Below are 24,602 nucleotides of genomic sequence, written 5' to 3'. Positions count from 1 at the left end.
CGGAATAAAAAACAAAAAAGGGGGTAAAAATTATCCTATGTCCGTTTCCTGGTTCTAAGCTACCTGCCCACCAATTTTCAGTCAAATCGATTCAGCCGTTCTTGAGTTATAAATGGTGTAACTAACACGACTTTCTTTTATATATATAGATTAAAAAATTAATACAGTTTAATATAAAGAACAAGAATTAAAGATGAAACGGTTATGTTATGTATTTTTTTACATACCGTTGTTTGATCGATCTAAGTAAAATTTGGTACACAGATAATCTAAAGCCTGAGAAAGGAGTAAATAACTAAAAAGCAACTCGAAGGTCTGAGTGAATGTGTACTTGTGTGTGTCAGACGTGTGGAGCGCGGGGTGTGTGGTGGCGGAGCTGCTCCTCGGCCAGCCGATATTCCCCGGAGACTCCGGGGTCGACCAGCTCGTTGAAATTATCAAGGTAACTATAATACTAACTTCTTTATTGATGGAAAAAATAATTATTTCTATGTCAATATATAACGTAGTTTGTAATCTTGATTATTTAAAAATAAAAATGTGGAAAAATTCGTAAACACATTATGATGAACATTTCACTTTGTAATAAAAAATTTAATTCTTCGTTTTCATTTTCCTCTAAAGCAGGGATCCCCAAACTATTTTAGACAAGTGACCCCTTTTCCGAAATGAACTAATACCTCAGACCCCCCATGGCCAAATTACCTACTTTTAATATCAACCCCCTTATACATAATTGTAGGACCATAGGGTCCCTAAAGATGATTAAGGACAGACACTGGCTCACCACTACCACACTGGAGCGCAGGCGCACGTCCGCTTCGTACCGCGTTCGTCACTCAACTACCCAGAGACAGCTGTGCCTTCCAGTGTGGTACATGAGACAGTGAATTGTATCTATTCCATAGACACAAACACTACATCCCTTCCTTGTTAACAAGTTTTATTTTATTATTATTTTCAACTCAATAAACATCTTATATATATTTTTTTACTGTAATTATAAATTAATAATTTCCAACCAGATTGTTTCATTCATTAATGTTTGATGTATCTTCATTTAAATTTCCATTACATTTCCATTCCCCTTCCACTCTTTTTAGATGTGTAACGTTCATTCTTAGTATTTGTCCAGTTTCTTCATTCCTTACCGTGACATGTAGTTTTTCCGACTACATGAGGCGTAGAGATAAATGTACTTGCAAGTTTGTTTGTCCTATCTAATTCTTTAACATAAATTTCGAGTCCTCTGGGGCAACCTCAATTCCAATTGAATGGAATTCTCTGTAGTCAGCAATAGAAGTGTTCCAATTTAATGGTAACCGAAGTGTTTCCAATTTAATGGTAACCGAAGTGTTTCCAATTTAATGGTAACCGAAGTGTTTCCAATTTAATGGTAACCGAAGTGTTTCCAATTTAATGGTAACCGAAGTGTTTCCAATTTAATGGTAACCGAAGTGTTTCCAATTTAATGGTAACCGAAGTGTTTCCAATTTAATGGTAACCGAAGTGTTTCCAATTTAATGGTAACCGAAGTGTTTCCAATTTAATGGTAACCGAAGTGTTTCCAATTTAATGGTAACCGAAGTGTTTCCAATTTAATGGTAACCGAAGTGTTTCCAATTTAATGGTAACCTAACTGTTTCCAATTTAATGGTAACCTATCTGTTTCCAATTTAATGGTAATCTAAGTGTTTCCAATTCAATGGTAATCTAAGTGTTTCCAATTTAATGGTAATCTAAGTGTTTCCAATTTAATGGTAATCTAAGTGTTTCCAATTTAATGGTAACCTAAGTGTTTCCAATTAAATGGTAACCTAACTGTTTCCAATTTAATGGTAACCTAACTGTTTCCAATTAAATGGTAATCTAAGTGTTTCCAATTTAATGGTAATCTAAGTGTTTCCAATTTAATGGTAATCTAAGTGTTTCCAATTTAATGGTTACCTAACTGTTTCCAATTTAATGGTAATATAAGTGTTTCCAATTCAATGGTAATCTAAGTGTTTCCAATTTAATGGTAGGTAATCTAAGTGTTTCCAATTTAATGGTAACCTAACTGTTTCCAATTTAATGGTAATCTAAGTGTTTCCAATTTAATGGTAACCTAACTGTTTCCAATTAAATGGTAATCTAAGTGTTTCCAATTTAATCGTTACCTAACTGTTTCCAATTTAATAGTAATCTAAGTGTTTCCAATTTAATGGTAACCTCAATTCCAATTGAATGGAATTCTCTGTGTTCATTGACACTGTATTAATCCAATTTAATGTATTCACATCTACTGAAAATCATTACCACCAATTTAATTTTTTGATTACCTAACTCCAACTAATGAACTTTATAACAAACAAAATTACTTAATGTCACTCAAATGTTTAAATTTAGGACTTGTCTCTCATAATGAACATAACAAATAAAAACATTAAGTCTAACATTAAACTCGAAAAAGAGATAACAAACATAACTTACGTAACAAACACAAATTAAAATCTATTACTCCGCGAACTAACTATGGAATAAAACTATTTCGTTCGAAGGCGTTCAAATGTTTAACAACTGTCAGACGAGATAAAGAATTGTAACAGTATTAATGCTTTCAAAAATAAACTTAAATCATATATCATCGCTGAACTGTAATAATCTCTCAATATTTTCTACATATATAACTTTGTCATTTCTGTCAAGTTAGATTCTCTTCTATAATTGTGTTAAGGTTTATTTTGCTTTATATTCATCCTGTATTCTGTATCTATATTACGTATTAACCCGCAAGCCTGTATGATACACATATTTATTTTTCGGGTATATCAATAATTGTTCAGCATAGTTTAATAACATTTAAAAACTTCACAAAACATTTGTTTATAGCTAACGCTTTAAACTTACACCTTCCTTACAACGCACAGAAAAACTATAACTATTACTTTAAATAAATGCAATTACTCATAACAATTTTTTTAAAATAAAATTACGAGCACGGATTTACAGAAGTTGTTTACGCACGGCGGTACGGTTCCGAACATATCTACTCCTTTTTTTTTTTTTTTAATGAGAAATAAAGATCTTTATACCTAATGGTAGTCATAAAAATTAATTAAATTAAAAGAAATTTACATCATCTGATTAAATGATGTACTCATCGAACAACGCCATCAGAAGTCATGTCGTCATAACAAGAACAATGTTTACATTTCCGTTCATGTGACTGTACAACCAACTTAATGGATATCTGCAATAATTAACAACTGATATAGGAGAACGGTAGGTCTTGTTGCTAACAAACATTTTACGTATAATTTAGATATATTTTGTAGTACAGAAAATACAAAACAAAACAACAAAAGTGTGAGTCATTGTCACTATCAGTGGCTGCAATGAACTCCCCTCGAAGATATACTATGATCGCCATGAATAGTACGAAGAAAAGTATATAGATTAACCTTAAATTAAATTGAAATCTAATTTTTTTAATTTTTTTCCATTATTTTGCATAATAATATGCATTATTATGCATAATTTCATATAAACCAAACGGCTATGCCAATAAAGTATTTACTATTTAATCACGATAATTATGCATTATTCAAATGCACACTTAGCTAATCCATTTCCCTTCTTTTTTTTAAAAAAAATTGCAGTTGTTGTTACTAAGTATCAATGTTATCATAAGTCATAAGATCATTGGTTTAAGTATGTATCAATTCACTAATCACTCAGCGTTCCGACCGACGCCATGATGTATTATCAAGCCGGCATATCAACAACACTCAAGCTTAATGTCAAAATTAAGTATTGAATTAAATAATTGAAAAATGTTGTATGTCGAAACTAAACCGAATAATAATTATATCATGTAGCATCGAATCTTATCCCTATTCTTTCGTTTAAAGAAAAGTTCTGAAGGGGTCTTTCCTGTTACTGAGTGAGGAGTACAGTTATACATCATAAAATACTAATATAATGTTTCTCTTATATTCGTGGTTTTTTTTTTTCGCTTGCACTTATTCTAAGGCACTTTAAGATATCTTTATTTTGAAGCTCAACTTCCCCATTCATTTGCGGCCAATATGGAACAGTACTAAAAGTTTAATGTTGCAATCTTCACAAAAAAGTTTTAAACTCTTCATTTACAAACTGCTGGCCATTATCTGCAGTGATTGAATGTGGATAGCCCAGTCGACTAAAGAGTTCCTTCAGGATGTTAATAATTTGTGAACCTGTTATGGTCCTGGTCACAGATGGGCACAGTTAATCAAAAGTTAACTTCATTAATCTTTAATTCGTTAAATAAAAATGTAACTTCGTTATTCGTTGAAGCCTTTAATTAATGAAAATTCAACGCAAGTTAAAGTTGACAGTTAAAGTTAATTTTTGTTTATATTATAAGGGACAATCAGGCAAATGGCCATATGAATAATCTCCGAATCGCATGGACCGATTTTGTCGAGACTATCAATAGAACCTAGGCTATATTTTTTCTAAATTACGGACGAACGCTAAACCTATCTATAGTTTAGTTATATTTTAAATTCAAATAAAACTTAAACGATTGGGCCGATGTACTACTGCCTGTACAATACACATGACAGCGTGCACTAGTTACACACACTTGTATACTACACTGACAATGATGGACAAATGACCTTTTCAGTCATTTTTTTTTCGACATTCCGACGTCACGGAATTAGAGAGTTAACTAAATTTAGACATCACAAATTTTCTATTAAACTGTGAGACCTGGTAATATTCAAAAGAAAACAATCAAAACTTTTGTGCAGTATTTACATGTATCTGTTACTATTTGCACCCGTATATTCATTTGCTCATGCTCCCACAATTGAACATTTAATTTTACGTATAATTTGGTAATATATATTTTTTTTGCTAAGGACCCACGAACAGACTTTAGTATTAACTACTTTTTTATTTATTAACATAGGTTTATCAATTAAACTTCTTAACATCAGAGGGAACTTATTGTAACATTGATAAATAAACTATATAACCAATCCAGTGATACATCTCAACGCATCAAACTATACAACTGAGATGCCATCGATAACTTCTAGCATCTAATGATATATCGTCGGATCTAATGTTATATGTTAAATAAAGTTAAATTGCTCTCAGTGTACAGAGTGTACGTCACACGACCACGACATAACGAAAACAACCGATTGCGGGTGATGTCTTCTATCTTTCTTATCACCTATAAAATCGTTATAGTCAATTAGTAAGAATATGTTTTGACTTATTTTCAACGACATTCGATTTATTTTAAAACAATCTTTCAATATACGCAAAAATCATAATTACACTAACACAATTATTCTATCTCTTTCTTCATTTTTTCTCGTTTTAGCATATACTTTTTTTGTTGTAAACAAACAAATTATCTTCGCTATTGTAATAATGTACCTCTCTTTTTAGCAGTCGTTGCAATATCAGCTGCATCCTACTGAAAATGTTCGATTTAAATCTAAAATCTAAAATACCTTCAATTTAATGAAAGTTCTTTTGTTTTTACTAATGCTTCTTATTTAAAAGAAGTCCGAGACACATTAAATTCAATCTAATGAATTTCATTTTGTACAATGTAACAAAATAGTTTAGAATATCTCTAATTTAATAGAAATCCAAATTATAAATGTATACTTTTCAATACTCCGAAGGTACCTTATTAGGTTTACCTATTTACGCATTCATATATCCAATTTAATGGATATCCAAAATAGACGAAGATATATCTCCAATTTAATGAAAATCCAGAGCACTATATATCTGTATTATCTATATATATATAAGAAAGTCGTATTAGCTACACTATTCATAACTCAAGAACGATTGAATCGATTCGACTGAAAATTAGTGGGCAGGCAGCTCAGAACCAGGAAACGGACACAGGATTATTTTACCCCGTTTTCTATCCTTTTACTCCGCGCGGACGGAGTCGCGGGCAAAAGCTAGTTTTAGTTAAAATGATAGCCGATTTTCAAAATACGGCCTGTACCTGTCATTTTACGTGAAATACTTAGTTGCAGTTAATAGATAATAGACCCATATTTCGTATGACACTGTCTTAGATCCTAGAACGGTTCGTTGAAGAAGATTCACAAATACCTTTGCCAGAAATATAATTATTTCTGAACAAAATAAATATGTCAGTTGATACTTATTGTAGCATTTGATGTGTCTCGTTACAGAGAATATTTGATGACCAAATAGTGAGTAGATTAATATAACAGATTTAAAACATCTTTACAAATAAATCAGGCCACCCGTTGACCCCGCCTTTTATTGACGTTCCTTACACTTATGAAGATTGATATTGTAAGTACTCGAAGGTATAATAATTTACAATAATTTCAATCGCTTTTTTTTTTACAATTAATTTTTTACAGTTAGCTGTAATAATTTGTAAATATTATTGACAATTAAAATTTTTTGTGAACTAAACTTTAATAGACAAATATTCCTACTCATCATAATAAATAGATAACGACGGCGGAAGTGATATCGCATGCTTGCAATAAATCGTCATTACTATTTTACACGTATACAACTTATAAAATCGGATAATACTGTAAACTAATGTTCCCCGTATCATATTGTCATCTTTCTTCTATTATGAAATCTATAATAATTGTACTCTACTTTTAGGCATAAAATTAAATATCTTGATTGCAATGTTTTAATTTACACACAAGTATTTTATTACTTAGGGCGCAAAATACGGACATAGTTACCAATTTCCTATTTTGTTTTTTTTTTTTTTTTTTTTCACCTCGTCGCCATTTGTAGGACCATAGGGTCCCTAAAGATGATTAAGGACAGACACTGGCTCACCACTACCACACTGGAGCGCAGGCGCACGTCCGCTTCGTACCGCGTTCGTCACTCAACTACCCAGAGACAGCTGTGCCTTCCAGTGTGGTACATGAGACAGTGAATTGTATCTATTCCATAGACACAAACACTACAATAATGGTCCACTAACTTAAAACAGTTGCTACAGGGTGTTATTTTTCATTCTGACTAAGGTTAATAGAAGAAGACAGAGTGAGAACTAGCAATTCTTTAAGTTAGCAGACTATTATTAATAGGGGTCGATTTTTGGAACTCGTCGACCCTCAAAATCAGTTTTCGTGTGTGTCGACCCCAAGGGGTCGATATCAACCGCTTTGGTAATCCCTGTTCTAAATGTTCGTTTAGACATAAGCTGGAATACTAAATGACTGTGTGTACATAGTATGGACTCTTGATTTTAGAAGTTGGTGGACAAAATTTATGATTTTTTTTTTAAATTGTTTCCAGGTCTTAGGCACACCGACACGCGAGCAAATCCGCGAGATGAATCCAAACTATACAGAATTCAAATTTCCACAAATCAAAAGCCATCCCTGGGCAAAGGTCAGTAAAAATAAAATAAATTTATCATTAATCACTTTTGTATGTACATTTATATCATCAATATTAAAAAAAAAAGATGGTAAATATTTAATCTGAAAGTGTGACTATTATTATTACAACTTTATTAAAATACGATGAAAATTATTATGAAATAATTATATTAATAGTAATTTAATCGTATTTTAATCGATATGTGGGGTTTTGATTAAAGTAGGTTCATAATGAGTGTGACAATAGTTCATTAGTACTACTACATTACAGTACATGCTGGAGCGTATGACGATGCCCAAGTCGGCCACTGACCATCAGCGCATTCGAGTAAGGCAACGTTGTACACTAACCTAAATGCCTCCATTACTCAATGTATAAAACATCTACATTATAAAAACCCCTTTCCACTGGAGCATTAACCGCGCGACTATTTCCTCAAGCGACTAATAGTATTCGCGCGTTCAAAGTCTCATGGTCGCTCAGTGGAAAAGGTGTCAAAGTCCATTAAATTCATTATAAAATTACGTTACTTCAAATACTTCATTCAAAATAACATTTACTAATGTGAGACGCAAACTTATTCTGTGCTTGTTTTTGACTTTAGAAATGAAGGCATTTAGTATTTATTCACATTTTTTGACTTTTTGACTTCTTGACTTTTCCAATTTTTACGAAAACTGAGTCCAAATTGAAATGTTAGATTTGTCTACAATTTTGGCTTAATACAGTAAATAAATTAAGTGTTAGAATTAACTTGCACATTTTATACTTTTACCTATAAAATACATATTTGAAATGTGAATAAAGAAAAAAAAACATTAATGGGCAAAGGCCCGGCATGGGTTAACTAGAAAGAACAATATACAAGAAGTCGAAATCTTAGTTGTCGGGTCGTTTTCTATAAATTAATGCAAACTAAGACAATAATATTCATAATAAAAATAAACTACTTATATAATTATTACTAAAAATTATCTCGATAATATGTACATTTAAAACATCGGACCAGTCAACTTTGATTGAAACTGTAACTTAAACAGTAAACTCCATAATATTTGCACATTGATTTTTGGAATGTAAAAGGTCTTCGGAAAGCGACATCTGTCACTCACTATATATATGACAATAGCTCTAAAGCAGGGATTCCCAAAGGTGATATCGAACTTAAAGTATTGCTAATTCTCACTCTGTCTTCTATTGACCTAAGTCAGAATTAATAATAATAATTGATCTTAAAAGTAGGTAATTTGGCCATGAAGGTCTGTGTTAATGGTACATTTTGGAAAAGGGGGTCACTTGTCCAAAATAATTTGGGGATCCCTGATCTAAAGTATCGGATTGTCTCTTTCTAATGTCTGATGTGCAATGTTTACAGCCATTTATACTTCATAATCAAATTACTGTTAAATTTCTTGTTTGTTGTTGGTGTTCAGTGTGTTCGACTTGAGTGAAGTTCTTGTTTATTTTTAATTTAAATAATTTACAACTCTTTTTTTAATCTTTATTGAGCAGTTGTATATTTTAATTTAAAAAATCAATAAATCAGATAAATCTGTATTAAATGCGACTATATTTAATTTTATGTACAGTATGGTTACTGTTTTTATTCTATTTGAATTGAAAATTTGTATTATGTTATATAAATTATCTAAGTAAATCTTATATTGTAAATATGTATAGAGGAATGTTGTTGTAAACTTGACAATATCTTGTATAAAGTCAGTCATATTCAGCAGTCAGCATTTTCGATCGTTTACATAGAAGTATATTTGTAAGAGAGAAATTCTGTTTATTTATGATGGTCTGTTAATTACTTACCCTAACATGTGTATAAAGTGTTGGTTTTTCGAGCATTTTACAATATATACAACGATCTGGTCAAAGAGCCTACTAGATGATACTTTGACCGTTTCTATCGGTCACATTGCTGTTTAGCATCTAAAGGTTGACACATAATGTTGATGTTAAATAGAATTGGAAACATATTTTCCCATCCAAGGTTTATCGGATGTTCACCGAATATATGCCATTTTATCCTCATAAAGAAGGTCGAAAGTAATATAAGACTGTGTTATGATGGTAGGTGTTCCGCGCGTGCACACCTCCCGACGCGATCTCGCTGGTGTCGCGGCTGCTGGAGTACACTCCGGGCGCGCGGCTCTCCCCGCTGCAGGCGTGCGCGCACAGCTTCTTCGACGAGCTGCGCGAGCCCGCCGCCCGTCTGCCCAACGGCCGCGCCCTGCCTCCGCTCTTCAACTTCACCGAGTACGAGCTCGCCATACAGCCCTCGCTCAACGAGTTCCTCAAGCCGCGCTCCCCCGCCGCCCCCAACGACGCACCCGGCGGCTCCGGCGCCGCGGACCACGCACATGACGCCCAGGGTACGTGCACATCCACACGCAACATCTACATCAATTTACGTACTTTGCTAAATGTTAATTCTCTAACAGCAGACAACGCAGCGGCGTGCGGGCCGAGCGGCGGGTCGCCGAGCGCGTCGTAGATGGCGACTTAGCCCACGCCCACGTCCGCGCCCGCGCCCACGACATCGACCGTCGCCCACGCCCACGCCTGACCTCATCGCCTCGCCCGCGCGCTGATCCCCGACGCCCGACAGACTATCGCCACTCTAAATGCATTTAGAGCGACCGTTCCTCATACCTCAGTCGGTCTGTACCCGGTACAAATGTATGGTACACTCGTCCGTCGCGGACGGCCGTTGTCGGAACGTGTCGGAACATGTCGGATGCGATCGGAACTTAGATGGGTATTTCATATGCTATTTAGTGATAGTATTTTTATTTTCGTGTTGGCCATCGGGTAAAATTATATGCATAATAGGTGTTTTCAGCGAGCAGTCGTGTGATACAGTAGTGTTTATGTGGAAAAGCTTGAGCCGTCGCAGTCGGTGAGAAGGGTAAAATCCGCAGTAGACTCTTTACCGTCTCCATGTGATTACTTTGTACTTTTGTAAGCTCAAATTTTTTTTCTATGTAAATACCTTGAAACTGCGTTTTTAAATTAATGATTATTTTTGGTGAACGTCAGATTAAATATCTGGATAAATGGTATTGTTTTATATTTTACATTGTATTTGCTTATTTTTCTGTCGTTTAGTATATTTTATTGGCCACGATGTACTCTGCGAGGAGTACCTTTATCACATAGACGGGAAGTGATCGTTGTAATATTTTACAATAGAATCAGGGGAGGTATTGATACTTGCTGCATGAAACTTTGGACCTTTTCGCTTGGGCCGCGTGTAATCAGTAGAGAAATATTCGAGTAGTGCTTTATAATATTTGTATTTGAAATGTATTCACTTACCGATGAACTTTTACGAAGGTAGTTTCGCTTTCAATTATGGAATATAAAAGCAAATTGAACATTTTCTTGCACCCACAAATGCGTACTTGTAAATTCTTTTATAACTAGCATAAACTGATCTCTCAAGATAATTTGTAATTTTTATTGATATCTCAGAATATTATGTATTTGTACAATTCAAACAATATATAAATTTTTAGATTAAATACATGGGTATGTTCGTTTATTCGGGGAACTTCGAAATTAGTAAAAAAAAATGTTTATTTTATTGCGGTATATCTTACCTTTATCTAGGGGCTGGATAAATATTGTATTTATTAAATAGCACTGTCTGTCGATGTCCTATTGTAATGTCATAGTTTTTCGATTATATTGTATTCTATATTATAAAGAATATTTCTGCTATGTAAAATTTGTCATTTAAATCACATTATTAGTAGTCATTTATGAAACGAGTGTTAAATAAATTAATAATTAAATTCATTGTCATAGTTTATAAGCTTTCATTAAATTTTTTTATTTCCGCACTAAGAGTTACAAATTAGTGAAGGTTTGTCAATAAACCTTTAAGTGTAGAATAATTGAATATTTAATTGATGGTTTAGAGTTAGCCTGATGAAGTGACAAGTGGTAGTTCTGCGCCGGCCGACCTCAGCGCTGAACTCCTCCCTTTGGATTGCGATGCACTCACACACATTGCCATATGGAAAATAAAGTTAAAATTATAAATACTAATACTTTAAATGGTCAAAACTAACAAATTTTAATGTTACTGCTTATAAAGTTTATAATTTTTAGACTCACTTGGTTGGCGAATTTTATCTGGTATATTTTGGATATTTTTTCAACTACTAGTTGTTGGCAATTGTCAAATTGAAATTTATTTACGAAAAAGTTTTTTTTTTACGTTTAGTAAATAAATTATATATGTGCTTAATGGCATGTATTATGTTTATAACATTTGGATAATGTTTTCTTGCAATTTTTTTTATTGAAAATCTTAATTTTTGGGGCATCCAATGTGTTTTTTCTCACTATTGACTCTTTAAAAATAAATGATACCGTGTTATGGTACAATATGGTGAAATAAAATTGAATGAAATGTGTTCAAAGCGAGGGCGAGGTCTCGTTGAGAACACATTGTACTGAGAGTGACGCACTTGGCTGACGTCACGCATCCATTGGGAAGTCCCGTGTACATTTGGCGGCGGCCAAGTATATAATAAAAATTGTATTACTATAGGTATGTACTAATTACTTATAAATTTGTAGTATTTTAAGATATATAACGCGCTCGGCGCACGATTTGAAATCACACATAGCGGAGCTTAGTTGTCCCTAAGGCCACTGATTTGCTGACACCTTTATAGTTCGTGTAAATATAATTACCTTTATAATATGACTCTGAGTATCGTATCGGGCGGCAGTCGCGGCCGCCTGCGCCTCGTCGGCCGCGGTACCGGCGAGGTCTAAGATAGTTTAGATACGCATATTTTATTAAGTCTTATTCTAATATGAATTTTGTAATCGACGTCGCTTCTAAAACCCTCTGTGTAAAAAGTTAAGACATACTAGTGACCTGAATGTTTGAAGCTGTGTTGTCGGAACGTCTCTATCCCACTGAATTCTCACTTTCACGATTCGCGTGCACTTTTACTACTGCGAGAGAAATGTCCGTCGAGTATTACGATTACCTATGACTCATACAAACACATACACACTTCGAAATGGGGTTGACTTTATAAATTATTTAAAGTGGAAAAGAGTTTTCTTATTACTAGTACTTGTAATATTAAATTTAATAGTGAGTGAAAAATTGTATTTTGTTTTTAATTTGTTTTATTGAATTTGAATACATAGTAACACCCATATCGTTGTTAGTTATGAATGAAAATAACATAATTATAAAAGTAAATATTAAATGAATAGTAAACATGGTTTTTTTATTTTGTACCTTACATAAAAATCAGCTCTCGACGTGAGTAAATGTTGCGTGTTTACATTGTACTATTTTTATGAATCCAAATTAAAAATTAATATCAAAAATTAAGGACAAAAAGCTATTTAAAAGTAATTGACAAATTATCGTTATTAATAACATGATTTAATATTTGATATATAAATAATAATAAAACAATTAACTGTTATATGACTTAATTATTTAAAAACAAATTAATTATAATATCCTTTTCTTTTCAATAATTGTACAATAATTAACATTTCGATTGACCATACCGAAATAAAAGTGAAGAAGATGGTCCATAATAATGTGATTTTATTTTCCTTTACTTTACTCACTTTTTCACTATTAATGTTTGATATTAAAATATTAAAGTTGTTTAGCGACTACGGTAATATGGTAATAACGCAGTTTCATCATCTGCCTGCAATTGCATTATATAATATATGTATTTTTATCTGTTTTTGATCGTAATTAAACGAAAATTGATTTAACCGGTATGGACTTGTTTTATTTTTGATTTGTTTAACGTATTAAAAATCGTGGATTTGCACTGTTGAAACATGCATAAAAACATAGTAATCCCTCTAACTAGCTGTAAAAACAGAGGTTAACAATACGTTTTTGAATAAATGTTTTGGTAGTGGAATCTCCCCTTAATATGATCTTACTAGTATAATGCTTGAAATAGGTCAAAAACACCTATAGTGCTAATTTAAGGATTACTCCACCAGGTTAGTCTTAAGCGTGACGAGACCATCGCACATTGTAATCGTAAGTAGTAATTGCTGAACTATGGAAAGACATCAATAATGCTCGATAAGAGATACGATCTGAGGAAGAATTTTCATTTTCAAATTTTTTAATAAACCTCCGAATCTAGACTCTTCGTAAATTACCTCAAACTTAAGTAAATATGAGGGATACGGTTTGGAAAATATTGAGGTAGCATACGTTTCTAAGTAGATGGCACTCCAGAAGAAAAGAAAAAGACATCACAATTTTTTTTTTTTCAAAAAAACGCAAAGCCTCTATACTATTCTCAAGAATTATCCGAAAGATTCTGAAATTAAATTGCAAATTCTTAACCCAAAACTTATAAAAAGTTGGTTAATCTTTCATTGTTTCGGCGTCAGTATCTGGGATCCAACCAAGTCTATGACACGGTAATAATAATACCGTGAGTGAGAGAGATACAGTTATACACAATTCCTGTGACGTGACAAAGACAGGGATAACTATCTTCCGTCCCTTTCTGCGTACCAGGGTTTGGGCTTTGTTTGGAACAAAGGTTGTCCCCTACAAACAACCTAGGTTGTCCCTAACAAAGTTTGACATTCGTGCTATTTTTCGAAAATTGTGAGTACTTAGTGGCTGTAATTGTGCAAAAATATTTTGATATTACAGTTTTAGTGAGATCAAGTGTATAAAACATGGTATACTGCTGTATTGTTGGTTGTAAAAGCCGTAGTGAGCGAAAAGAGAAAAACATAACCTTTCACTCGTAAGTACTGAAACTACGCACTTATTCACATGTATTCATACAAAATAAGGAAGAAAATACAAACTAGTTGTTCTTTACAGTCTTTGTAATAACTAATATGTTAAAATACGGGTAAAATCAGCTAAAATAAAATAGTATTTTTCGAACATTATGCGCCCAAACGCAGATGTCATTTGTGTCAAATAATATACTGTAGATCTGGGAAGAAGCGGCCATATTAAACTTCTTTTCAAATTGGTTGGTTATTACCCGTAAAAATAATACCACCATCTTGTTGTAAAAATTACCCTGAATTTAGGGGAAATAAATTATAGTATGTATAATGTATATAAATGAAACAATTCACATTTTTTATACTATTTTCAACAGATTTCAAAAGGAGTTTTTAATTCTGGTATATGCTGTGTTTTTAAATATTTGATACTTTCTTATCCCGTTGATTTTAAAGAGTATGCTTTTTAATTTGTCCCATGTAAATTTTGTTTCTTAGAAATTACAATCAAAATAGTTTAATATTAAGTAGTTTTACATGTAGTGTTCACTGTAATGATATACAGAGTAATTCAAAATTATATGACTATAATATTGGTATGTTTTTTGTAGCTTTTTATGAAGACTTAGGGCTTCGTGCATATCGAAGAAAAATAGGACATCGTTTGAATGCTCGTCTAATGGACCTAAGACTGAAGAGATGCCGCGCTTTGTTGAAGCAGTACGCGGGAAAAAAATATCGGGAAATTCTTTTTTTGGAGTCACTCAAGACATCCTTGATTAAGGCAGCCGCCGATATTGACATGGACCTCGTTCGTGCTGTGATAGACGACTGGCCGAGCAGATTGAAGGCCTGTATTCAAAATCACGGATGTCATTTTGAATAAACTTTAGTGTCATAAGAATCTATGTTTTGTTAAGTTCATTTTGGTATATAAATGGTCACATAATGAATAAACTTGTTTCAATTATTTTATATTAAACATGTGACAGAATTTATGACCTGACTAAGTATTACTAAAAAAATCTGTTTACGTAATCTTAGTCACATAAACAAAAATTACGCATTGTTTTTTATATTTATTACGTTTATTAATTACAATTTAATTGGGAATATATAAATTGGTCTATATTAAATTATATCGTAATTATTCATTTTCGGGACAAAACAAATAACTGGTAACCCCAATCCTTTTACTTATATATAGGTATAGTCTATAGTACTCTCTATCTGTCCCTTACGGGTGAACGCGCATGCCATATCTATATAATTCTTCATCTGAGGATCCAACCATTTCATTGTTCTTATTTTATCTGTGAATTTTTGGAGTAAAGCTCAAGTTGAAATAAAATTCAGAATATTTAAAGTCTGTGGTAGCAAAAGTCAGTTATCAAAATGTCAAAACACTAACAATAACAACCACAACAAAATCGAATTATACGTGGAAAAAATATATGTTTTCGTTTTCTAATATGAGATTATATTGAAATGATAACGTTACGGAAACAAATACTGTAGTAGTATTGATACGAATTCATCGCTTAAAATATTTGACGCTATCGCCATCGGCTCCTGTTTTAAGACTATTTTGCAGTTTATTTAAAGTTATTTAAAATTAAAATAAATCATGCATGAGGCTTACGAAGCATCACATTTGCTAAATGCAACAGTTCAGATCGAGGCTATTGCAGCTTATGGTAAGTTTCTCAAAATTTACTCACCTACATTCATATCTACGAATATTACGTATGAATAAAACAACAAACCAAAAAATCTTATTACTTTTAGATGACAACTTGTTGTTGGGTACGAGGCAGGGTCACTTATTGATGTACTCACTATCAGCGACCAATGGAAATCAAAAATATGAATTGCAACTTCTTCGGTATTGCAAGAATTTTAGTAAAAAACCTATTCAGCAAATTGAAGTTATACCTGGTATGTGTGTATTAATATATGCCTTACAAGATGTATTAATGTATATTATCTTTGATATTTCTGAATAATGGAGTGTTAAAAAATTATAAAAATGCCTGTAAATATGTTTATTTGTTATTTTCAAGTTTGGTAGACTGTTAGGCTACATAGATTGTGTAATATGTTTTTATATTTACAGAGGACAACCTGCTGTTATGTCTCACAGATAATCTCTTATCAACATATGATATAAATGGAGTAAATTTTCCCTTCATAAAATCAATTCCACAAACTAAAGGTGCATCACTATTTGCTTTAGATAAAAAGGTAAACTTATATTCAATTTGTAATTTTAACTTTGTTTTGTTCATTGTTCAAGATTATTTGAACCTACCATATTTTATAATTATTAATAATGCACTCAATCATCATCATCAGCTCACTATACATCCCCAATGAGGGGCTCGGAGCCTACCCTAAGTTAGGGGTAACTAGGCTATAGTCAACCACGCTGACCCAGTGCAGGTTGACTTCACACATATTGAATTTCTTCTCAGACATGTGCAGGTGGCATCGCAATGTTTTCCTTCAATGTAAGAATGTTGGATTAATGTACATATGTAAACCGAAAATAGAAAAACACATTGTTACATGACGGGATTCAAACTCAGGACTTGCAGATTGTATGTCAAGTGCTTAACCCCTGAGACACCGATGCTCTCTCTAATGCACTGTATACTTAAACATAAAGGATGGCATATGGAGCAATCTTATTCTTAGCAATCTCTATTTTCTAATACATTGTATGTCAATATTTCTTTTCAGTGTGCAACATCCATGACAGGTGAATCAAATTCAGTTGTGCATCTATGTGTGGCAGTTAGAAGAAAACTTCAAGTTTATTATGGTAAAAATGGTGAATTTAAACAACATCAATTTGAATTTACTGTTCCCGATGTGCCCAAAGTTATGGCTTGGGGTCAAGAATATTTGTGTGTTGGATTTAAAGCAGAATACACTCTATTTGATGTAAGAAATAATTGCAGATAGTTATCTAAAGTTTTATTATTCATAAATAAAATTAAAAAAATTATTCTAAATCATTATTTCCAGCTATCTTCTGGCAAACCTAAAGAGTTGTTCCCTACCAGTAGTTCCCGCTCACTGGAACCAACAATAGCCAAATATTCAGACAATTCTTATCTACTTGGACGAGACAGCACTTCTGTGCTTGTTGAAGAAGCCAAAGATATTGAAATAAAGAAGACCATCAAATGGGCAGAACCACCATTGGCTGTAGGTAAGTAAACCATTTGTTATCATTTCTGATATGGAGGCAAAATATTGAATATAAAAAGTTTGACACTTAACATGTATTTCTTCCACCAATTTTTCTAATAAATTATACAACTGGGAGTATAGATTATATGAAAATGTGTGCCGGAAAAGTGAAATGAACATGACAGTGACATTTACCAACAATTTATAATGCAAGAAGCTATATGACCTGTTAATAGAGGTGCTGCTATATCACTGTCAATTGTCAGAATAGAATAGAATTTCTTTTTTAATGGCGGTCAAATTGTCAGAAAATCTTAGTTAAAGTGATCGCCATAGAAAATGAAATAAGATAATTACAGCTTATAAAGATCTTGTGACATTTTTTTGGCATTGAGAGGGTAGCGCTTGTGAGTTATCATAATTGGCTTATGACCAGGAAATTATACACTAATGATTCTGGTTCACTTTTCTTGTTTGCAGTGTGGGAAACACCTTATATCTTAGGATTGCTGACTGACCGTGTCATAGTCCAGACTGTGGAACCTTCAATGTTTATACAGACCTTACCCGACTTAAATAAAGCAAGACTTATGTACAGGTGAGTTTAATGTGCAGTAAAATAAACAATTAAAATTCCCTAATCAAATGATATCTCCCTCTTCAAAATCCTTTAAGCAAACAAACTGGGTTAAGTTAGTTTATAAATTGACAATTGTAGGTGCAAGCGGGGTTTGATATTTGTGGCGTCAGTGGGTCAAGTGTGGTGTCTCGCTGAAGTAGACGTCACCAAACAGCGTCAACAACTGCTCAAGAATAAACACTTTCAGATAGCCATTGATATTACTGTAAGTACGTTATTGTTGCTCGTCAGTTGATAACTCGGATTAAATTGCCTCTTATTTATCTGTGCTACTATCAAATGTGGAGTCTAGGGAGTCTATAGTACAAGGCCCTTTGAAAATTACTTACCACCTCGTTCCCCCGTTCAATGCTAGCGAGATCAATGCCTTGATGAATAAGATGAGAAATAGAATAATTCGATTTACCTTCATTAAATCTGAAAAATACGTAGAGGATGCCTAACTTTGAAAATGCTAGGTCCTTTGCAGTCGCACTGGTGAAGGTCATCGAGGGGGTTTTAATGAGTAAGAACCTCACATAAACATGTCTTTCCCCCAATAGACCGGTTACGAAGATTACCTGCCGATGGCAAAAAAAAAAAAAATCTTTAAAATTGTTTCGCGATTTAATTTAAAATGTTTCCAACTGACGTACTGCATGTGGAAATACCTAGCTGTATATCTGTATGATAAAATATGGCGCATAAATTTGTAATTGTTCCTCAAAAGGCTAAAATAATATTATCCTATGTCTGTCTCCTGGTTCTAAGCTACCTTCCCACCAATTTTCGACCAAATGGTTTCAGCCGTTCTTGAGTTATTAATAGTGTTACGAACATGACTTCCTCCTCATTTAAGATCGCTTTTTTTCAAGGAGTTTTTCGTTTATGGTCAAGTCAGGGAAAAATGCAATATTAAATGCGATTATATGATACCAGTTAAGGTTGATTACTCTGCAGGGGCACTGCAACGCCCTAAGATATAGAAAGCTTATTTGGTTAACACTTTAAATTCAATAATAATTAACTTTTTTTCTACAGCTAAATTCAGATTGTTCCCCGGAAGAGAAGAAGCAAACGATACATTCAATACAAATGCTAAGCGCTCTAGAGCTTTTCGACGAAAAGAATTACGCGCAGTCCATGAAAGTTTTCATACAATTAAACACAGATCCGGCGGATGTCATCAAACTGTTTCCAGAATTAGATAATAAACCTGGAGCAGAAGATGATGGTAAATTGAAAGGAAAAGATTTACAAAATGCGTTAACAGCGCTAATAAATTATCTTGTACAAGTGAGATTGAAGTTTGCGGAGGCGGTTGAAAAGGGTAACATAGATAATGCTGATAAGATGACACCTGGTGCAAGTAGTGATATCACCAGCCACAGAAATGTCACTCAGCAGTTGGAGTTAATTGATACAACGCTATTGAAATGTTATTTACAGGTAATAAAGCAATGTTACTGAGAAAATCATAAAGTCATGCCATAATTAATAACCTATAAACTGCATAAAAAAAACAAAAAAAATATAATAGTAAAAACCTGTAAAACTTTTCGTACACAAGGCAACGTAAATATACGAAACTAACGTAACATCGTTAAATCGTCTATTTGTTCAGCACAGGTATAGCGACTACATGTCAATCGTATAGATTTGATCCGCCATCTTGAAAATTGCAGCGACTTTTCTCACAACGATCTTGATAAATTGGTCTTGAAATGTTTGTGTAAGAACATCTATGACAATATATTTAAGTCTTAGCGACTGAAATCGTCGGATTTCGGATATTTACGTTGTCTTGTGTACGAAAAGCCTAACGAAACGAATTAGTTGGATTTTAGTATGTTTTCTTGTAATATTTGAGACCTTTTATCAAATAGTATAATTTGTTTAATTCTTAAATATTATATAAAGTTATATTTTTAGACTAATGACGCGTACGTTGCTTCTCTCCTGCGCTTGAACAACTGCCGCCTAGAGGAGGCGGAGAAGACTTTGCTGCAGCACGGCAAGCACAGCGAGCTGATCATATTGTACCGCACCAAGGGACAGCACACTAAAGCGCTGCAGCTGCTGAGGGAGCAGGCCAAGCAGGCTGACTCCAGCCTCAAGGGATATCATCCAACTAAGTCTTATCTACAAAGTCTCGGTATGATTATCTGTTATCATTCTCTATTGTTGGGGGCGTAACAATGCCCCCACTGATGACAACAATGCTCTTCTAGAAGCCATTTAAGGCACTTTTGACTGCCTCATATTAATATTTGGCAATAAGGAGAAAAACTACTTTACTCGCCATAGATGTCAGTATGATGAAGAATGGAAGTATACCATAGATATACAAAAAAAGAACACTTTATTTTATATACTAAATACTCTGTGGACCGTAGTCATGGCAACGACTTTCGTCAAATTTCACTCTAAAAATTAAGCAATATTTTTAAGAGTTAATTTATAATTTTTAACTAGTTGTCACTCACTCCGTCCGCGCGGAATAAAAAAAACAATAAGTAGCCTAAGTGTGCATAAGATCTACATCTGTGCCAAATTACAGTGAGATCCAAGCAGCCTTTCTGGAGATAACTTCAAACAAACATCCATCCATTCAAACATTCGCATTTATAATATTAGTAAGATAAAAAATGTAAATGGAGTAGGTACATTTTGAAATCGCTATAATGACGTATAAAACTAACAGATGACAGACCATTCTTAATACTAGCGCTACCTTCTTAAGTATTCTCACCTTTTTTAGTGAAAAAGTATTATTTACTATGGAATATAGTTATTAATGTGACTTTCTCAGGTTCTGAACATATAAATTTGATATTCAAATTTTCCGATTGGATACTACAAGAGCATCCAGAAGAAGGTTTGAAGATATTCACCGAGGATATTGCCGAAGTTGAAAACTTATCTAGACCGAAAGTTCTAGATTTTCTATTACGCGAACACAAGTCTTTAGTTATACCTTATTTGGAACATGTTATACATACATGGAATGAAACCAATTCCTTGTTCCATGATGCATTAATTAGTATGTATAGAGAGAAAATATTGGAACATAAGAACAAAACTGGAGGTACCACGGATGAGGAAGTTAAACATACTAAAGCCAAATTACTAGCTTTTCTAGAAAAGTCTACGCATTATACACCTGAAAGAGTCATATTGCCTTTCCCTAATGATTGTTTGTTTGAAGAGAGAGCGGTTATATTGGGCAAGTTGGGGAGACATGAACAAGCGCTCGCTATTTATGTACAAATCTTAGGTAAGTATATAAATTATATAATACATAATGATTAATAACAAAAAAAATTGTTACTTATTAAAAAAAATCATGTTTTTTATTTTATTTTATTACAATATTTTACTCAGGTATAAGTAGCATTTATGTGAAATATTTTTTGATGTCTGTGCAGTACTTTTTAAGTTTATTGGTGACATAAAAAAAATTTACTATTGAATATTACTAGCTTTTGCCCGCGACTCCGTCTGCGTGGATTAAAAAACTTATATTGTAGCCTGTGTTCTTCCAGGCTATGTTTTACATCTCTGCCAAATTTCATTGAGATCCGTTGCGCCATTCTGGAGATACCTTCTTCAACAAATATCCATTTATCTTAACTTTCGTATTTAAGATATAAGTAAGATAAATTAAATATATTTCAGGTGAGGTGGAAAGGGCGATACGTTACTGCGAGCAAGTGAAGGAGAACTCAACCAGCAAGGGTCCAGATGTGTATGTGATACTGATGAGGATCCTGATGAACCCGGAGCAGGGCGGCGCGCTGGCAGGCCCGCTGGCCAATGTACCGCGACACCCCAACTCCACCGTGCCCGACCTAGAGACGGCTCTCGCTATACTGGAGAAACATGCTGATCATATATCACCTGTAAAGGTGACTGACGTCTTTTTTTTAAATATTTATACCACTTACTAATAAAATTCGATTGTCTATATGTAATACTAGCTTTTGCCCGCGACTCCGTTCGCGCGGAAAAAAAATTAATACTACTATGTTCTTCATCTGAACCATATTTCAACAAGATCCATTGAACTGTTTTGGAGATACATTCTAACAAACATCCATCCATCCAAATTTTCGCATTTATAATATTAGTAAGAAGTAAGATTGTTGCAGGCGCTATCAGTGTTGCCAAATTCAGTGCCTTTGGTCCGCTTGAAGCATTTCCTGGAGAGTGCGCTGGAGAGGCATTTGACTGAGAAGAGGAAGATGCAAGTCCTTAAAGGACTCTTGTACGCTGAACATCTTCAGGTATTATATTTTGTATAGAATAACCAATTATAAATATTTTTTAGTATACAATTTAAAAAAGTCTACAAAAATGTGAAAATTATGACCTAAAAAAAATATGACGTCATTTTATCCATTCATTGTTACATCTTTGAATACTTAATTTTAATAAATTATGAAAACGTTTTGCATATTTTCATCAACAAACGTAATTTTTTGGTGTTAATTTTTTCTTTAAACGCCTAGAAGAAAAATCGAGCAAATAAATCGTACAAATATTTTTGCTTGTGTTAAAATGACATAATATATTTTGTAGGTGAAAGAAGTGAAACATTATCACGAGTCAAAGAGTATTGTGATACATGATTACAATGTATGTCCTGTTTGTAAGAAGAGGTTTGGTAACCAGAGCGCATTCGTTCGCTATCCAAATGGAGATATCGTACACTTTTCATGCAGTCGAGACAGGCAATAATATTCCAGTAGCTGTATTATGTCACCGAACGATCGTGAATCTTGCAACTTTATAGTTTGTCTAGACAAATTGAGAGTTAAAAAATTGGATATCGCATTCATTCACAAATTAACGACTGCCAACAATTTGCGGTTTACAAAATGCTGAAATACACGTTACTTAGGCAAATTACAAACAAATGGGATTCACAAATGTTCGGTGACTATGTAAACGAAGAGTTAGCAAGTTTATTGTAAGAAATGTATTCTTTTTGTTTATTCTATTGTATTATTTATTGGATTGAAATAAAATATCTTAGAATATGTTGTTTTATTTTTCTACATTTTTAAGATATGAATATATGTGGTTAATTATTTTTACTAGTTTATATCATACTAGCTTTTACCCGCGACTCCGTCCGCGCGCAGTTAAAAAATGGGGGGGGGGGGGTTATGAAAAATAGATGTTGGCCGATTCTCAGACCTACTGAATATGCTCACAAAATTTCATGAGAATCGGTCAAGCCGTTTCGGAGGAGTACGGTGACGAAAACTGTGACACGAGAATTTTATATATTAGAAGATATCAGTGATGGCGAATCTGTACGTATCAACGTGCCATTTTTCTAAAGAAATATTTATAAGAGGTCATAGATATGCCGTCAAATAAATTTGTCTTTGTGATTATTAAGGACATTCCGAAGCGTAACAATCATTTACTTCATTTTTTTCTTAGTGAATAATGAATTTTGTGATCTGTGAAGTACCCATGTTTTATTAAGTATTGTGTCGCGTGACATTAACATCACTCGTCACCTTAGGTTCGTTATCCCTGACATAGATAGAAGTATAAATATAAATACAAAAGTTAACAAAATACATAGATGTCATCAAAACTAATTTTGTTAATATACTAGCGGTCGCCCGTGACTTCATCATCGCAGAGGTAAAAAAAAGTAACCTATCGTGTGTTTGCGTGCATCAGCGGTCCAGGAGTTCCGGAAATAACGCAGAACAAACGCGGCGTTACGGACAGACATACAGATAGACAAACATTTTTAAAATTGTTTCTCATTATCAGTTACGCGAATGAGTCATGTGATTTATTTTACATACAGACATTTCGATTTTATTAATATGTACAGAGTATAGATAGTAGTAGACAGAGTATACGTAGGTAGTTGAGGTTAAATAATAAAATCCAACGAAACATTTTCATTTTTTAACTCTTTAAAAATAACTCACAAGACATTACTGCGTTCTTCGGAATAAGGCCGAGGTTCTCTATAAATAAAATATGTTCCTGAGTGAATATTATTGTTTTGAATAATATTATTGACCGTGGTGTATGACCCTTTTTAATTAACACCTATCTTTATCTTCGGCGTCGAAACTGCCAAAGATAAAGTGATTTTATAACGACAGGCGCCAGAGCTTATCTAATACTTATTTTCTATCATGGCTATATTTGTGATTCTGTCATATAAGAACTACATAATATAAAATACTCGTGTCTGGGGGCCCATAAGCGAAGTTATTAATTTTAGCAAAAAAGACCAAATAAAATTATGGTGAAAGGGGCAGCCCATTTTCGTTAAAATACTTTGCATCGTTTTGCAACTTTATTTATGGAACTCATTGAATAATTATGTTAATTTAGCGATAGCCAGATTCGGTTAAAACCGGATATAATTTGCTTATGAGCTTTTCCGAAATATGGTATAAAAACAGGGCGGTATAGAAACAGGAAACTTGCTCATTCTTTCCCATATTAAATTAATAATGGGATGTTAAAAAAAAATGTTAAACTAAAAAAAAGCTTTGATAAAAAGTTAAACCTGGTGATCTAAAAATTTATGTTACCAATATTCTGTACTGCA

At 33.3% G+C, this 24,602-nt stretch overlaps 2 protein-coding genes across 7 annotated transcripts in view; both read left to right on the top strand.

Annotated features, from left to right (window-relative positions):
- Nucleotides 1-10,980, top strand: part of LOC106711245 (glycogen synthase kinase-3 beta) — a 34,565-nt gene extending 23,585 nt beyond the window's left edge. For 5 of the 6 annotated variants that reach the window (XM_014503563.2, XM_014503547.2, XM_014503570.2 and 2 more), the window contains 4 exons: nt 345-442; nt 7,318-7,413; nt 9,488-9,785; nt 9,855-10,980. In XM_014503563.2, coding sequence (XP_014359049.1) covers nt 345-442; nt 7,318-7,413; nt 9,488-9,785; nt 9,855-9,907 — 545 coding nt within the window. In that variant the 3' untranslated portion in view covers nt 9,908-10,980. The remainder of the gene's footprint in view (nt 1-344; nt 443-7,317; nt 7,414-9,487; nt 9,786-9,854) is intronic. The other variant, XM_014503539.2, reaches the window with a different exon arrangement.
- A 4,588-nt stretch (nt 10,981-15,568) lies between these two features.
- LOC106710794 (vam6/Vps39-like protein) lies at nt 15,569-22,932 on the top strand. Its single transcript, XM_045680851.1, has 13 exons — nt 15,569-15,884; nt 15,976-16,125; nt 16,304-16,431; nt 16,930-17,133; nt 17,218-17,404; nt 17,866-17,983; nt 18,104-18,230; nt 19,046-19,453; nt 19,937-20,159; nt 20,817-21,281; nt 21,683-21,912; nt 22,156-22,290; nt 22,586-22,932. Exons 1-13 carry the CDS (start codon nt 15,815-15,817, stop codon nt 22,742-22,744), a joined length of 2,604 nt encoding a protein of 867 aa, XP_045536807.1. The 5' UTR covers nt 15,569-15,814; the 3' UTR covers nt 22,745-22,932.
- The last annotated feature ends 1,670 nt before the right edge of the window (nt 22,933-24,602 follow it).

This window comes from Papilio machaon, chromosome 14, assembly GCF_912999745.1.
Source record: "Papilio machaon chromosome 14, ilPapMach1.1, whole genome shotgun sequence".
Taxonomy (NCBI): Eukaryota; Metazoa; Arthropoda; class Insecta; order Lepidoptera; family Papilionidae; genus Papilio; species Papilio machaon.
The sequence above is the reverse complement of the archived record's forward strand: the minus strand, read 5'-3'. Positions and strand labels throughout refer to the sequence as shown.

Excerpts from the sequence above, each read along its gene's own strand:
- LOC106710794 (XM_045680851.1), top strand. The coding sequence starts at position 15,815 with ATGCATGAGGCTTACGAAGCATCACATTTGCTAAATGCAACAGTTCAG. Across the intron at positions 16,432-16,929 it reads TATTTGCTTTAGATAAAAAG|TGTGCAACATCCATGACAGG; the intron begins GTAAACTTATAT and ends ATTTCTTTTCAG. Across the intron at positions 21,913-22,155 it reads ATCATATATCACCTGTAAAG|GCGCTATCAGTGTTGCCAAA; the intron begins GTGACTGACGTC and ends AGATTGTTGCAG.